The sequence below is a fragment of the Narcine bancroftii genome, chromosome 1, assembly GCF_036971445.1.
Source record: "Narcine bancroftii isolate sNarBan1 chromosome 1, sNarBan1.hap1, whole genome shotgun sequence".
NCBI lineage: Eukaryota > Metazoa > Chordata > Chondrichthyes > Torpediniformes > Narcinidae > Narcine > Narcine bancroftii.
In genome coordinates this window covers 24584760-24601126 of record NC_091469.1, presented here as the reverse complement: position 1 = coordinate 24601126, position 16367 = coordinate 24584760, and the positions used below count along the sequence as shown (strand labels likewise).

At 41.0% G+C, this 16367-nt stretch overlaps 1 protein-coding gene across 1 annotated transcript in view; it reads left to right on the top strand.

Annotated features, from left to right (window-relative positions):
• Nucleotides 1–16367, top strand: part of trpm3 (transient receptor potential cation channel, subfamily M, member 3) — a 164692-nt gene that overhangs the window by 57797 nt on the left and 90528 nt on the right. The window contains exon 10 of the mRNA XM_069916634.1: nucleotides 9019–9119. Coding sequence (XP_069772735.1) covers nucleotides 9019–9119 — 101 coding nt within the window. The remainder of the gene's footprint in view (nucleotides 1–9018; nucleotides 9120–16367) is intronic.

Genomic DNA, 16367 nt, shown 5'->3' with positions numbered 1-16367 from the left:
CAGTTAGGTTTAAAAATGCTGTCAGATTTGATTTAAACTAATTTGGCAGGGGGAAGGGAACAGGACTGATAGGGAAGCAGATAGGAGAGTGAATATAGGGGTGTTTCCGTTAGACGGTGAAACAATAAGGAAAAAGGGAACTAAAAAGAATAGGAGAGTAGGGGCAAGTGCATCGAGAACAAAGGTGGAGGGAGAAAGGAGATATGGTATCAAGGTATTGTGTATGAATGCACAGAGTGTAAGGAATAAAATGGATGAGCTTGAGGCACAAATGGCAATGGGAGGTTATGATATTGTCGGAGTAACGGAGACATGGCTGCGGGAAGGGCAGGATTGGGAAATAAATGTTCCAGGGTACACGTCCTATAGAAAAGACAGAAAGTTAGGAAGAGGAGGTGGGGTAGCTCTGTTGGTAAGAAATGAAATTCAGGCGTTTGAAAGGAAAGACATTGAAACAGGTGGGGTAGAGTCTGTTTGGATAGAATTAAGAAATTGTAAAGGCATGAGGACCATAATGGGGGTCATTTACAGGCCTCCGAAAAGTAGCTTAGATATCAGTAGAAGTATAAATCAGGAATTAAGAGTGGCATGTCAAAGTGGTACCAATACAGTAGTTATGGGGGACTTTAACATGAAGGTGGACTGGGATAATCAGACGGGGGCAGGAGCACAAGAGACTGAGTTTATTGAATGTCTACGAGATACTTTCTTGGAGCAGCTAGTGGAGGAACCTACCAGGGGGAAGTCGATTCTGGACTTGGTGCTGTGCAGTGACGCAGAGTTAATAAGTGACCTCGATGTAGGGGAGCCATTAGGGAATAGTGACCATGGTATGGTTGCTTTTGAGCTGCAATTAGAAAGGGAAAAAGAAAGGAAGTTGGAAGCATCTGTACTGCAGTTAAATAAAGGGGATTATGCAGCTATGAGGGAGGCACTAGCCAAAATAAAATGGAAAGATACACTAGCTGGGAGGACAACTGGGGAAAAATGGCAGGTATTTTTGGACATTTTTCACAGGTTTCAGGACAAATTTATTCCAAAGTGGAGGAAAGGCTCTAGGAGATGCAAATGGCAGCTGTGGCTAACTAATGAAATCAAGTGTAATATCAAATCCAAAGGGAGTAAGTATAGGATAGTGAAGCGGAGTGGGAAGTTAGAGGATTGGGAAACCTTCAAAGAGCATCAGAGGGTAACTAAGAAAGTCATAAGAGAGGGGAAAATTAAGTACGAGAGGAAATTAGCAAATAATATAATGGAGGATAGCAAAAGCTTTTTTAAATATGTGAAGAGGAAGAAATTGGTTCGGTCCAAAATTGGTCCATTAAGAATGGAAAAGGGTGAAATTATTATCGGAAACAAGGAGATGGCTGAGGAATTGAACAAATACTTTGCAACTGTCTTCACCAAGGAGGATATAGGTTATGGTCAGTTAGGGGGTAATGGTCATGCGGTGTCAAGAGACTTGGGGAACTTTCCTGGGGAAGTAGGGGATCTAATGGATATCTGGATCCAGAAACAGGAGGTTGTGAGTAAATTGTTGGGACTGAGGGCTTATAAATCCCCAGGGCCTGATGGGCTGCATCCCAGGGTGCTTAAAGAAGTTGCTATGGAAATTGTGGAAGCACTGGTCGACATTTTCCAAAGTTCCATAGATTCGGGGGAGGTCCCTGAGGATTGGAGAGTGGCTGATGTGGTGCCGATTTTTAAGAAGGGAGGGAGGGAGAAAACGGGAAATTATAGACCGGTCAGCCTGACTTCAGTGGTGGGGAAGATATTGGAGTCTATCATAAAAGGAGTAATAGCAGAACACTTAGGCAGAAATAATAGTATAAGGGCTAGTCAGCATGGATTCCTTAAGGGTACGTCATGCTTGACTAACCTTCTGGAATTTTTCGAGGATGTGACAAAGAGGGTGGACTTGGGAGAGCCTGTGGATGTGGTGTATTTGGACTTCCAGAAGGCCTTTGATAAGGTACCGCACGGGAGACTAGTGGGCAAGATCAGGGAGCATGGTATTGGAGATAAGGTGCTGACATGGATAGGAAATTGGTTAAGAAATAGGAAACAAAGGGTTGGGGTAAGCGGGTCTTTTTCAGGATGGCAGGATGTGACGAGTGGAGTGCCGCAGGGATCGGTATTGGGTCCTCAGTTGTTTGTAATTTATGTAAATGATTTGGATGAGGGGATTATTAATAATTTGAGCAAATTTGCAGATGACACGAAACTGGGTGGCGGTGTTGGGTGTGAGGAGGATGTCAGGAAAATGCAGAGGGACTTGGACAGGTTGGGGGAGTGGGCTGCTGAATGGAAGATGATGTTCAATGTAAGCAAATGTGAGGTTATCCATTTTGGGGGAAATAACAGGAAAGCTGAGTATTATTTAAATGGAGACAAGCTAGGGAGTGGGGAGGAGCAAATGGATCTGGGAGTACTTGTTCACCGGTCACTGAAGACTAGCATGCAGGTTCAGAAAGCTGTGAAGAAGGCTAGTGGCATGTTGGCTTTCATAAAGAGGGGATTGGAGTATAGGAACAGAGACGCCCTTCTGCAGTTGTACAGGACCCTGGTGAGACCCCACCTGGAGTATTGCGTCCAGTTCTGGTCTCCAATTTTGAGGAAGGACATACTAGCTATAGAGGGTGTGCAGCGCAGATTTACAAGGTTAGTTCCAGGGATGGCGGGGTTGACATATGCTGAAAGGCTAGAAAAACTGGACTTGTATCCGATGGAGTTTAGAAGGATGAGGGGGGACATGATTGAGGTATACAAAATCATCAGGGGGATAGACAGGGTGAAGTCGGATTACTTGTTCCCAATGATGGGGGAGACGAGGACTAGAGGGCATAGTTTAAGAATACAGGGTAGGCCCTTTAGGACGGAGATGAGAAAACATTTTTTTACCCAGAGAAGTGTGAATCTCTGCCACAGAGGGTGGTAGAGGCAGATTTGCTGATTATGTTCAAAAGAGAGTTAGATAAGACTCTAGTGGGCAAAGGAGTTCAGGGTTATGGGGATAAGACTGGAAAGGGGTACTGATGGTAGTGATCAGCCATGATCTGTAAAATGGCGGTGCTGGCTCGACGGGCCGAAGGGCCGACTCCAGCTCCTATTGTCTATTGTCTATTGTCTAAAAGGAAAAAAAAGGTCCCAACTATCAATTCTCTCCTTATAACACAACCTCTGCAGTCGCAGTAACGTCCTCTCAGGGAACATGAGAGCTCAGGCCTTGGTGAATAAAAGGGACCACAGAGAGTGTAAACCAGTCAGAAGGATAAGTAGCAGAGGGATGTGGTGGGAACGGGAGCGTGGTGAGGTGAAAGGGAATCTGGGAACCTGGGGCCAGAAAGCGTGCAAAGGCAACCCGGTAGCATTGCCACTGAGCCAGATCCCCAACCACTGGGATTTCTGAGTACCTGTATAAATATGGAGCAAATCTAACATTTGTCGCTTGTTATGTCCCTTCCTACTGAGGCTTGGCAGTGGATTTTAAAACTCCTGTCAAATAATTGCCTCTCCAATCTGTTATTGCAAAAGGCTGTGTTTTTGGGTATGTTAGGAAATCTGTCATACCCTATGGCAATAGCTCCATATTATCTGTAAAGTAACAGCAAATCGAACAGTTAATCAGTCATGCTAAAGCCTCTTATCTAGTCCGCGCATGCTGCGGCTTGCTCATGCTCCGTGCAAGATGAGGTGTTGGATTAACTGAGGCCCTTTATTGTTCCTGCTGCGTACATCCAAATAATTCTTTGTGCAGGAAAAATTGGGGAGAGCGAATTGATGGAAATGAAACAAGTTCACATCATCACAAAGGAATGGGCAATCTGTACGAGAACAATAAAGTGTTGCCTACAAATATCAAGCATTTCTAATTCATCATAGCCTAGATTTTGGTGTGATAATTGCCATCATTGCTTTGTGAAACCACCAGCATCTTTGAGATTTTCAAAACTATGTTTCATCCTGGACTTGCTCTGAGATCTGAAATGGTTGAACACCTCACAACTGCCACCATCAGAGATGAAAATGTTATCATCCGAGCCAGATAAAAATGCCAGAATGTAAAAAGACCACCACTCGGTGCAACTCACCGTTGTGGATAAGGCTTTGAACAGATTATATGGACCCTCATAAGAATGTATGTCCAGTTGATTACAGAATGATGAACAAGAAGCTGAGCCAATGAATGGGCCTAACGCACTGGACCAGTGTGGCAGTCTGTATATTTGGAGATGGCTGGCATTCAGTTTGCCAACTGTTAGCTTCTCCACTGCCTGTGGAAAGTTGGAGTGTCCTGAAGTTGTGTGAGATACAAGAGAAATACAAGTCTTTCTCTCGTTCCACTGGCTCACTAACTGCAGAATTTTTTGGAATATTTTATTTTAAAAGACTCAAGCAAATATATACAACAATATAACACAGTATCCATGTATATTATAGAAATAAAGTATTTTTCACCCCTTCCTCAGATATTAAATAAACCATAAAAGACAATAGAAAAATAAATGAAAACTGAAAACTAAAATTTAAAACACACATTGTCTGTACACAACCTTAATTCAGTCTCTTTATTTATCTGTCAGGACAGTTTGTATCTTAACTGATGATTTTAAAATATATAGTTTACCTGCAGGGTTACTGAATTCTCAACTTCATAAAAAAGGAATTATAAGTGAAAAGTAATCTAAATAATTTCCAATGAGCATTTCTGTGCTTAGAATGTAAAATGAGAAGGTTGTTCTGCACAATCACATTTTCTCAAAGAAGCCAAATGAATGAGGTTATTGAAGATGTCTCATTTAATTAATGTCTTCTGGGGTATTACTACAATTTAAAATTACAAATGCAGGACTAGTCACAATGAAAGTAAACAATGATTTAGATAATGGTTTAGCAAGTATTCAGGGCCTGAGATAGAAAAGCATTCACATAATTGAAACACAGGGAAGTGGCCTGTGATTCATTGAGATTATTCCCTGCCAGTTTCCCTGCTAATGAGAATTTCTGGTGAGTATTGTCCACCTCCTAGTGATCATTCCCCACCTCATTCATTAGCCTTTAAAGTCAGAGCAGTTTTAATAATACAAATGAAGAGGTAACGTTTCTGTTTGACTAACATGGCCTACCCTTCACTTCGGTAACAAAACCAAACCCAGCTCATCAGCTGCTGAAACCCATGTAATAGTTACTCTCTTGCTTGTCTCCCTCAGCCTACCCTCCACAAGTTAACCCTACTATGTCATCTCATTGAAGACCTTCTGAAACCTCATCCACATCACATTCACTGATTCCCTGTCCTTATTCTGCTGGTTACAGACTGAAGAAACTCCAGAGGTCTTGTCATGCTTGATTCCCCCTGCGTGATTCTACCCAATTCTAGCATTATTTTCCATTTCCTTAATGATAGAGTCAAGTGCTGGAGCACCTTCAAGAGGCTGGTCCTGGTCAGAAAGATTCCTATTCACATGACTTATCATGAACTTTTTATTTGAAAGTATGCCTGCAAACTAGTTTCGGATAAATTCCCAAAATGCTATGTATAATGAAATTGTTGTTCAAAATAAAATAAAATTAGAGTTACAGCACAGTAGCGGACCCTTACAGCCCACAAGCCCACACCACCCAATTACACCCATGTGACCAATTTACCTACTAACCCCATACGTCTTTGAAATGTGAGAGGAAACTGGAGTACCCAGAGAAAACCCATGTTGTCATGGGGAGAATGTACAAACTCCTTACAGACAGCTTCAGATTTGATCCCGGGTTGCTATCACTGTAATAGCATTGTGCTATTACACTAACAACACTAACTGTGCCACCCAATCAGCCATCCATGTGTTAACCTATCCAAAATGACATATTGACAGACCTCGTAGAACTGCAGTCTCACCCGCCAAAGTCCTAGGTTCAATCCTGACAATACCCCTGCCTGTGTGGAGTTTGTATGCTCTCCCTGTCATCACATGGGTGTCATCCAGATGCCCCGGTTTCCTCCTACACCCCAAAGATTAATTGGCTGCTGTAAATTGCCCTAGTGTGTAGGTGAGTGGTAGAATCTGGAGGGGGGAGGGAGCTAATCAGAACGTGGGGTAAATACAAATAGGATCAATGTAAGTTAGTGTAAATGGGTGGTCAGTGGTCAGCATGGCATGTTTCTGTGCATTACCTTATGATTCTCACATTAATGTTTACATAAGAGATTTTTTTCTAGGATTATGCTCAAACATATTTGACTTTCAAACAACCCAGATGCAGCTTTGAATCAACACAATTTGTTATTTGGAAAGGAAGTTTTAATATTTGAAAGGAGTACGCTTAATGATCACAAGATATAGGAGCAGAAGTAGGCCGATTGGCCCATCACGTCCGCTCCGCCATTCTAATCATGAGCTGATCCATCTTCCAAGTCAGCCCCATTCCCTGGCTTTCTCCTCCAAATTCTTGATGCCCTGCCTAATCAAATACTTGCCAATCTGTCTTAAATATGCCCGATGACCTCTCTTCCACAGCTGCCTGCGGTAATAAAGGTTCACAGTCTCACACCCTTCTGACTAAAGAATGTTTTCTGCATTTCTGTTTCATCCTTCTGTTCTTCAACAAATACAGTCCAAGAGCTGACAATCATTCCTCATATACTAGCTCTTTCATTCCTGGTATCATTCTAGCAAATCTCCTCTGAACTCTCTCCAATGTCGTTTCTTTAATAAGGCATTCAAAATGGTACACCAGTGCTTCTCAGCCTTTTTCTTTCCACTCAAATACCACTTTAAGTAGTCCCTATGCCATAGGTGCTTTGTGATTAGTGAGGGATTGCTTAAGGAGGGATGTGGGTGGAAAGAAAAAGTTTGAAAACCACTGTTTTAATTGTATCTAATTGACTCGTTATGTGCACGGTTTCATAACTCCAAAGGAAATGGGCTAATGATAATTTTTCTCAAATAAAATATTTCAGTAACAAATGGGTTTAGAGCAGTGATTCTCAACCCTCCCTTCCCACTCACATACCACCTTAAGCAATCCCTTACTAATCACAGAGCACTAATGGGATGGGGATTACTTAAAGTAGTATGTGAGTGGAAAGAAAAAGGTTGAGAATCTCTGTGGTATATAGTACTCCAAGTGAGGTCTCCCCAGCTCTTTACAGTGCCTCATCATTACATCCCTGAACTTAGATGCTATTCCTCTAGAAATGAATGCCCACAATGCATTTGCTTTCTTCAACAACTCAATCTTTTAAAAGATAGTCCTTGACATACAATAATGGAATGGTACACCCTCCTGCTAACAAAAACCGAAAATGTGGGGAGCACTCCGCAAGTCAGTTTGCATCTGTGGAAAGAGAAATTGAGTAAGTGTTTCAGGTCGAAGAACCTATGTCAGTTCACACGTTACTCTTTCCACAGATCCTACCTGAACTGAAGTATGTTTCCTGTGTTCTGTGTTTTAGTTTCAGATTTCCATCATCTGCTGCTTTTTTTTTTGCTTTTTTTTTAATAACTTGAAATTGTTTGAGTTATGCCACAGAAATAGATTGCTTCCAAAAATAAAAATAGTCGATCATTATATTTAGTTCATGACGTATGTGTGAGGTCACCTTAAAAATTGTTACTTATCAATGGTATGGCAAGGGCAGCATTTGTTGTCCATCCTTAAGTGCCTGAAAGTGGTGGCTTTTGCAATGAAGTAGATGAGAGATAGGTGTTGATGAGAATGCAGGAAGAGTACTAATAGGATTAATGTATAATTAGTGTAACTGAGTGGTGGTTAGTACAGAGTCCTTGGGCCGAAGGGCAAATTGGGTAAGGATGGGAGATTTTATTCTCTAGACAGAATTCATTCATCCATTAGCATCATACTGATTACTGATGGTAATTTTTAAAATCCCAGATGTTTTTAATCAACAGATTTTGAATTATTAGGATTTCCTAAAGATGATTTAAAGCAAAGCTATAAAGAACCATTTTAAAAAGCAATTAAAGTTATTCATGCCTATTGTTAAACACAGAAGTCTGCAAATGCTATGATTGTAGTACAATATACAAAAGTGCTGGAAAATTAAGCAATCCTTATGCTGTAAGTGCTCTGTGATTAGTGAGGGATTGCTTAAAGTGGTATGTGAGTGGAAAGAAAAAGGTTTGAAAACCACTGTTTTACTCATACCTAATTGACTCATTATGCACAGTTTCATAACTCCAATGAAATGGGCCAATGACAATTTTTCTCAATCAAAGGACTTCCGTAACGATTGGGTCTAGAGCAGTGATTCTCAATCTTCCCTTCCCACTCACATACCACCTTAAGCAATCCTTTACTAATCACAGTCCACCAATGGGATAGGGACTACTTAAAGTGGTACGTGAGTGGAAAAAGGTTGGGAACCACTGCTTGAATTGTATTATTAAGATCACCCTTAATCTGATATAAAATTAAAGGAACAGAGCATAATATATCAGAAAGAATCCATTTAATCTATTGTCTTTGTCTTCAAAGAACAATCCAGTTATTCTCTCTATTCCTGCTCTTTCCTCATTGTGTACCATAGTTTATACCAATTTCTTTGCAGACTATTAAATCTGCATCACCCATTCTATGGGCAATATACTCCCAATTCTAATCCTCATCAAATCTCTGTTTCTTTTCCAAATTAAATTTGCTTCCTCTCGTTACTGACCTTCAGCCACAAAAACTTTTTTATGTGCTTTTCCTAACCCCTTCGTGATTCTGAGCCTCTCCATCTTCTCTGCTCAGAGGATAACATTCCCAACTTCTCGTCGTGGCTCTAATCCGACATCCTTGGAATTTTTATAATCAATGGAATACATGGATGTGTTCTGATCTGTTGTCCCCACTTTGAAACTGAATATCCCTAATTTTGTTAACAGCTGTTCCTGACTTTAGTAAATGGCACTGATTGATAAAATCATTGAGCAAAGTTTCCAATCCAAGTACAAAACTACTGACAAGTTAATATAAACTTTTGCTTGTTAATACTTTGTCATTTCTCTTTGCAAACAGGAGCCAATGCTTCAGCGCCAGATCAGCTGAGCCTAGCTTTAGCCTGGAACAGAGTGGATATTGCTCGAAGTCAGATCTTTATCTATGGACAGCAGTGGCCGGTACAGTATGTTTTCTAAGCAGAAACCCTGTTGTTGTACTCTTTCATTCCTATATAATTTTCAAATAGTACATTTTCCCTTCTGTACTTTTTAGAGTTGAGACATTCTCAATTGAATTATTTTCTGAATCAGTACTCAAATTTTTAATCAAATATATATGTTCTTAGGAGTGGCCTGGATTGTGTTTTGGAGACAGGTGTTTGAACCCCACCTTGGTTGCTGGTAAATTTGAGCATTAGAAACAGATTATCTGGAATTAATAGCTATTTTGTCTACATCTGAAATTCAATTGATTGCAATCAATTTCAGTAACAGGGTATAATGCACTAATGTTAATATCCAGCTAGATTAACACAACTGATAAGCAAGTGAATTTCTCTGCAGCCACAAATAATGGTGACTATTAAGCTACTGGATTGTTCGAACAACCTGTCATCTTTGCTTAGGCTAGGCTTCATATAACTCCAAACCCCTGCAAAGTGGCTGACTCTCAACTGCCACTCATTTCAGAAGCAACTGGAGTCATGGAGATTTCCAGCCCTTGAGCCCATGGGTTCACATTGATCATCAAGCACCCAGTTACACTGAACCTCATTCTCGCATTTTCATCAACTCTCCCCAGATTCAACCACTCAGCTACATACCAGGGACAATTATAGTGGTCAATTAATCTATCAATCTGTGTGTCTTTGCAAGGTGGGAGGAAACCAAAGCACCCAGAGGAAATCTGTGTGGTCATGGGGGATTGTGCAAACTCCACAAAGACTGCATCTGAGGTCATGTTTGCTGGAGTTGTAAAGCAGCAGCTCTACATCTGGACCACAGTACTGGCAAATGCCTTTTATGTCCTCAACCAATGAAAGAATAGGAAACGAGGGTTGGCCTTGGCTGGCTGTGGATTATGAATTCTTGTTAAATGTGGAGATGACTTGAGTAGGAAGGGGAAAGCTGGTCAAGTGTGTGGAGTTTGATTCAGTAGCATATCCAAGCTGAGTGTGCAATTAAAGCTGCCAAATCAACATTGTGCTGAGTATCAAATAAAGGCTGAGACCCATGCTGATTGGGGCTTAACTACTCTGAGATTAGTTGGGTTGCTCTATGAGATTGTTTCTTTGAGCAGAGGTGGCTTGCTGGCACCATTTCTTCTTCCAGCTATGCATGGCTGTTAGCTCGCAAGGAACTCACCTACCCTTTTAGCAGGATTTCATTGAGGTCATGCTGGGTTTCCACACTCCCTCCTCAGCCCGGCTGCCCCAGAGATGCTGGTTCACATGCAACCAGTTAGTAGGCCGACAGTCACGATGGCTCCAGAGCAAGGAATCTCGGAGAAAGTAGTGTAGTGATTCAAGCCCAGCAGTAAACATTGGCATTTCGTGAGACGTCTCTTGACTGCACTGAAAACCATGAGATTCAGGAAAACAGGTTCCAAGGGGAGCATTTCCTCTCACCACCTGTCTGGCAATTTCACCAATTATTACCTTCCCCTTATGGTTGCCAGTTACTAGCCCATCTGCCACAGCCATTTCTCTTTATTTACCTTCACAAAATGCTATTAGAATTTGTCATCAGTTTGGCATGTACAGTATAATTATGCACACAGAAATCCTTTTCTAATATTCATTTCCCATGAATTTAACAGGAGGTGCAACTGCATTACATGTTCAGTATAAGCAACAGAAAATACATTATTCCACTTTCACCCTCTTGGGAAAACAGAGTGGCAGTTATGATGCTTCTTTTATTGTAATAAAGAAGCTAGAGTTCTTTTATTACAATTATACTTTACTAGCTATAATACTCACTCATGATCTCATGGAGGCATACATTTTGAATCTACTCCCAGCTGCAACAACCCATCTCCAACTCCCTCTAGTGGTCAGGAGGATAATTACATATTCTTTCCTTGAGATGTTTAATCTAACAATGTGACACACTAATACAGTTTTAATTGCAATTTAAAGTTCAACACAGACATCAGCAGCACAACATTTTTAAGTGTGCAGTTCTTTTTCTTTTAGAGAGTCCATCTGTCAGGTGCTTTGATAACTCATGTGGATCTTCTTAACACAGGTGGTTATGTCAGCTCTGCTGGTCCACTACAGTCGAGCACTGGTGGTGTTTCCTCTGTTGCTGGGCAGCCTGGAACCTTTGCATTTGTCTGTTCCTGCAGTATCTCTGGTGTTTTCAGCAGGCTCTTTCAATTCCTCCTCAGTATTTGACCATCCTCTGTTCTGAGAGTGTAGGATCTTGGATTTACTTCCTCTAGAACAGTAGCATTTTTGTCCCAATCTCTGAGTCTCACTTTTGCTAGTGGATCTAAGCCTCTCGCTGACTTGTTATAGTTTGCTTTTTGTCTTCATTACAGATGGATTTTGTTTCCGTTCAACATTTTCGACATCTCTAATCTTGTTTGGGTTTGCAGAGTAGGGAACTGTGGTGCATAGTCTATGTCCCATCAGAAGCTCAGCAGGTGACATGTCATGTTCAAGTGGTGAAGCTCTGTAACACAATAGAGCTAGATACAGATCTGAGCCACTATCTAGTGCTTTCTTGAGCAGTTGTTTAACTATGTGAACTCCTTTCTTTGCTTTATTGTTTGACTGTGGATGCAGAGGACTTGAATCACATGTCGAAAATCATACTGTTCTGCAAAGATCTGGAATTTTCTACAACTGTAGCATGGACCATTGTCACTGTAGACAATTTGACAAGAATTCCATGTCTTGCAAAGAACAATTTCATATATTTGATCACAAAAACAGCAGACATGTTAGGAAAGAGTGCAATATCAGGATAGTTCGATAGATAGTCCATAACCAGCAAGTAATTCTTTCCATCCATGTAGAACAGATCAGTCCCAACTTTCTGCCATGGTTCCACTGGTAAGTCAGTTATGATCATGAGTTCCTTTCTCTGCTTTGCGTGATGTTTCAAACAGGTCTCACAGCTAGAAATCATCCCATCATTTATCCCTGGCCAATAAACAGCAGTTATGGCCCTCCTGTTGTATCTTTCCATTCCAAGGCATCCCTCTTGCACCCTTTTTAGCATCTCTTTTTGCAGTGATTGAGGACTGACAATTCTGCTCTGTCTGAGTAGAAGCCCATTGACAACACTCACCTCTGCTCTGATGTTGTAGTATGGCTGACATGCACCTCTTGATCCTTGATAACCTTCTGTAGAACTGTGTCCTTTCTGTTTCAGCTGCGATCTGCTTGGATGTCATGTCAGAAACAGAAAGAGATTCAGTGATCATGTTCACATAGAGATTCACATCTGTCTCTGTGGAACTCTCATTGTGTGCTTCATTCTGCGTCATTGCCCTGGATAACGCACCAGCTAACACAATATGTTTCTCTGGTATGTACACCAATTCAAAGTCATAACATTGTAGCTTCATCATCAATCTTTGGATTTGCAGTGATACTTCCCTGAGATTTTTCTTGATTATTGCTTTTAATGGCTTGTGGTCTGTCTCTGCAATGAATGTTGGTAGACCATACACATAGCTGTGTAGTTTGTCGAGTCCATAGACCAGAACTAGATACTCTTTCTCGATCTGTGAATATCAACATTCAGATGTTGTCATCGTTCATGATACATATGCTACTGACCTCCAATCTTCTCCCACAGCCTGAAGTAGTACGGCACCTATTCCATCTTTTGAAGTGTCTGTAGATATTTTCATCCTTCTGAATGAGTCAAAGAATGTCATAAGCACTGGTTTTGTAGTTAGAATGGTCTTCAATCGTCCCCATTCTTCTTTGTGTTTGTCTGCCCACTAACTTCCTTAAATACATTGTTTTGGAAGACATGTTTGGTATGAATTATCCAATGAAATTGATCATTCCAGCACTCTCAATATGCCTTTTTTGTCAGTGGATCTGGGCATTTCTAAAATTGCTTTCACCTTACTCTTGTCTGGCTTCACACCTGCCTCTGACAGATTATCTCCCAGAAAGATGATTTCCTTCACACCAAACTGACATTTTTCTCTGTTTAACTTGAATCCATACTTCTGGATGTGTTATAGCACTTTGGTGAGCTTTTCGCTGTGTTGTTCTTGTGTGGATCCCCATAGGGTCATGTCATCCATGTACACATGTACCCCATTTATACCTTCCATGATGTGCTCCATTGTCCTGTGGAACACTTCAGGAGCTGAGGAAATTCCAAAAGGCATCCTCAGACTGGAGTATCGGCCAAACAGTGTATTAAATATACAGTGTTTTGTGCTATCTTCATGCAGTTTTATTTGACAGAAGCCCTGGGATACATCCAATTTTGTGAAAAACTTTGCACTGGCCATCTCACTTGTAATTTCATCTCTGGTCAGAATCTGATAACGTTGTCTCTTTATTGGCATTCAAGTCTTTTTGATCCATGCAGACATGTAGGCCACTGTTCTTTTTGACACACACTATTTAATTCACCCATTCTGTAGTCTCCTCCACTTTCTCCATGACCCCTAGAGCTGCCATTCTGTTGTGTTCCTACTTGAGCTTTTCTTTTAGTGGTGCTGGATGCCGTCTCTGGGCATGCACTACTGGCTGTGTGTCCTCTTTTAACTGTATCTTATAAGTGAATGGTAGAACTCCAAACCCCATGAAGATGTTTGGAAATTGATCCAGTATTTACTCCATGCTGTTCCATGCATTGTCGCTGTTAATGCAGCACTCCCTCTTAACTAGGCTTAAGTTTTCATATGCTTTCTCACCAAGCAGTGATTCATGTCCATCTGGGACTGCTATAAACCTGAGATAGTCCTCTTTACCTTTAACTTTCACCTTGAGTTTATATGTAGCTTTCGTGTCTATGCTCTGTCCATTGTAGGCTTTGAGCTGTATAGGATTTGCATGGATGTATGGCTTATCTTCATTGCCCTTATGGTGCACTCACAGATCAAATGGATCTTTGCCCTTGTGTCCATTTGTATGCAATGATACAGTCCTCTTATCCTGTTTGACTCTGTTCACGCTTGGGTTTTCAGTGTCTGTTGGTTTATAATCTTCCTGCTCTACAATGCCAATGAAGAGTCCATCATTGAGAGAAGTTTCTTCTATGGTGTGTATAGTGTGCACGTTTTCACTTCTGTTTTGTTTCCCTTTGGAAAAACACTGCTTTGCATAATGATTCTGCCCTTTGCACTTAATACAGACTTTTCCATCGGCTGGGTATTATTTTGGTGCATATTGAGGTCCATATCATTTACAAATGGATGTCTCTCCTTTTTGTTGTTTCCTATGTCTCATTTTTTTTAGTTTGTGTATGGACACACACTGTGGCTCTGACTATGCCTTCATTTTCACTGGCTTTTTCACTCTCACCAAACTTTTTTGCATGCTGCAGAGCTAATTCACTGGCATGGCATATCTTCACAACTCCATCTAAGGTAAGCTCTGACTCTTGCACCAACCTCTTTCTCACTTGATTATCAATAATCCTGAATGCAATTTAATCAGGGATCATTGAATCTTCCAGCGGTCCCAAAATTGCATGGTCTTGCTTTTAATTTCAAGTTTGTTTTAAAAAAAAAGCATCAAAGCTGTCTCCCTGCAGCGGCATGCACAAGCAAAGTGCATACGTCTTGACCATTTCATTTTTCTTTGGTGAACAGTGTTCATCATACATTTCAATAACCTTGTCAAACTGCCTCAGCAAAAACAAATGTGTTGAAAACCTCTCATGCTTGAGGTCCCACTACAGTAGGAAGCAGTGCAATCTTCCATGCATTGAACCCAATGGCTTACAGTTATAACGTAGATTGTTGTTTGAACAACCTCCACTTGTCGTCAACATTTCCAGTCCAATTTACCGTTTTGGCGGCCTTTTCACTCTCGATGTTTTCTGCTGCTATTGACTGATTCTCACTCATGGTACCATGTGATGTTCCTTTTATTGTAATAAAGAAACTTGAGTTCTTTGATAACAACTTTAATAGCTATAGTACTCACTCATGACTTTGTGGAGGCATCCAGTTTGAATCTACTCCTAGCTGCAACAAACCATCTCTGACTCCCTCTAGTGATCAGAATTATCACTAGCACACTATCATTACAGCAGTACCTTAAGAAATATTGCCCTCTGCAGTTTAATGCAGTACCTTCACCACATTAACCACTGCTCCATCCTGATACAGTTCCATGTGCTTTCTTGCTGTTGGGAGCAAATTCAGTCCATTGGAATTTGTGCCATAGCTATGAATGTGAAGTGATGAATTGACAAGGATAGGTCATCTTACTGACTGGCCATGTCAGGTTAGTCATAGAAAGATACAGCACCAAAACAAGCCTTTCAGTTCATTGCGTCCACACCAACCATCAAACGAGTCACTTCACAATCAAGATGATTAACTGCTCACAGTTACCATGACAATCTTGCCTCATAATTAGAATACATTCCTATTTCTCTTCCAAGTCTTTCTTTTCAACTCCTCTGGGAATCATTGGGCCCATATTCACTCAGTTTGTAGGAGGAGTGTTTGGGACGGCGTGGAGAACCTTAGAAGCATGGCCTCAGGAGCACATGGGGTCCCAAAAAAGTAAAGCATACCATCTTTCAAAGCGCACGCTGGCAAACACCTCCTGCTCCGTCTGCAGATGAATGGGAAAAGTTCCCTCATTGGCCTCTCCGTCACCTCAAGCAATCCACAAAACAAGTCATCCTCATTTCCCTGGGATTGCCTGAGAAGAAGGTAATAATTTCCATCAAAATGTCCGTTGGGATTCGGCTCGAAGCTGATAGAAAGCAATATGTAAGTGCCATCTCATTCCTCTGGATTGATGTCAAAACATAGCACCAAGGGAATTAATCTCTCTACAGTTTTTACGTAGAAGCTTACATGGAGCACAATTTATTTACAAGTGATCAGAACTAATGTCAAAGGAGAAAACAAGTAGAGTCACATTTTACTACACTCACCTATTGTTAAATTCTTGATTTCACCAATACCTCTCCAGAAAAACTATTGAGCTGAGGCTTGTAAGCTTAGAAAATTTGACAGCTAATTCCTTTTCACTTGAAATGTCTTCTCCCTCACCAGCTCATGGATTAGCATTGACTGCGTTGCTTCCTACACAGTTTACTCCTGGCATTCAGACCTCAGGGAGAACAGCTTTCAGAACTGTACCTGAATAAATACTTCTTTTTCCATTTCTCTATCTCACGCTTTTACAATCTCTATCTCATTTACAATCTGTTTTTGAATCTGTATTTCTGTCTTTTTTTTCCCCAAAAGCTTTTTTTAAA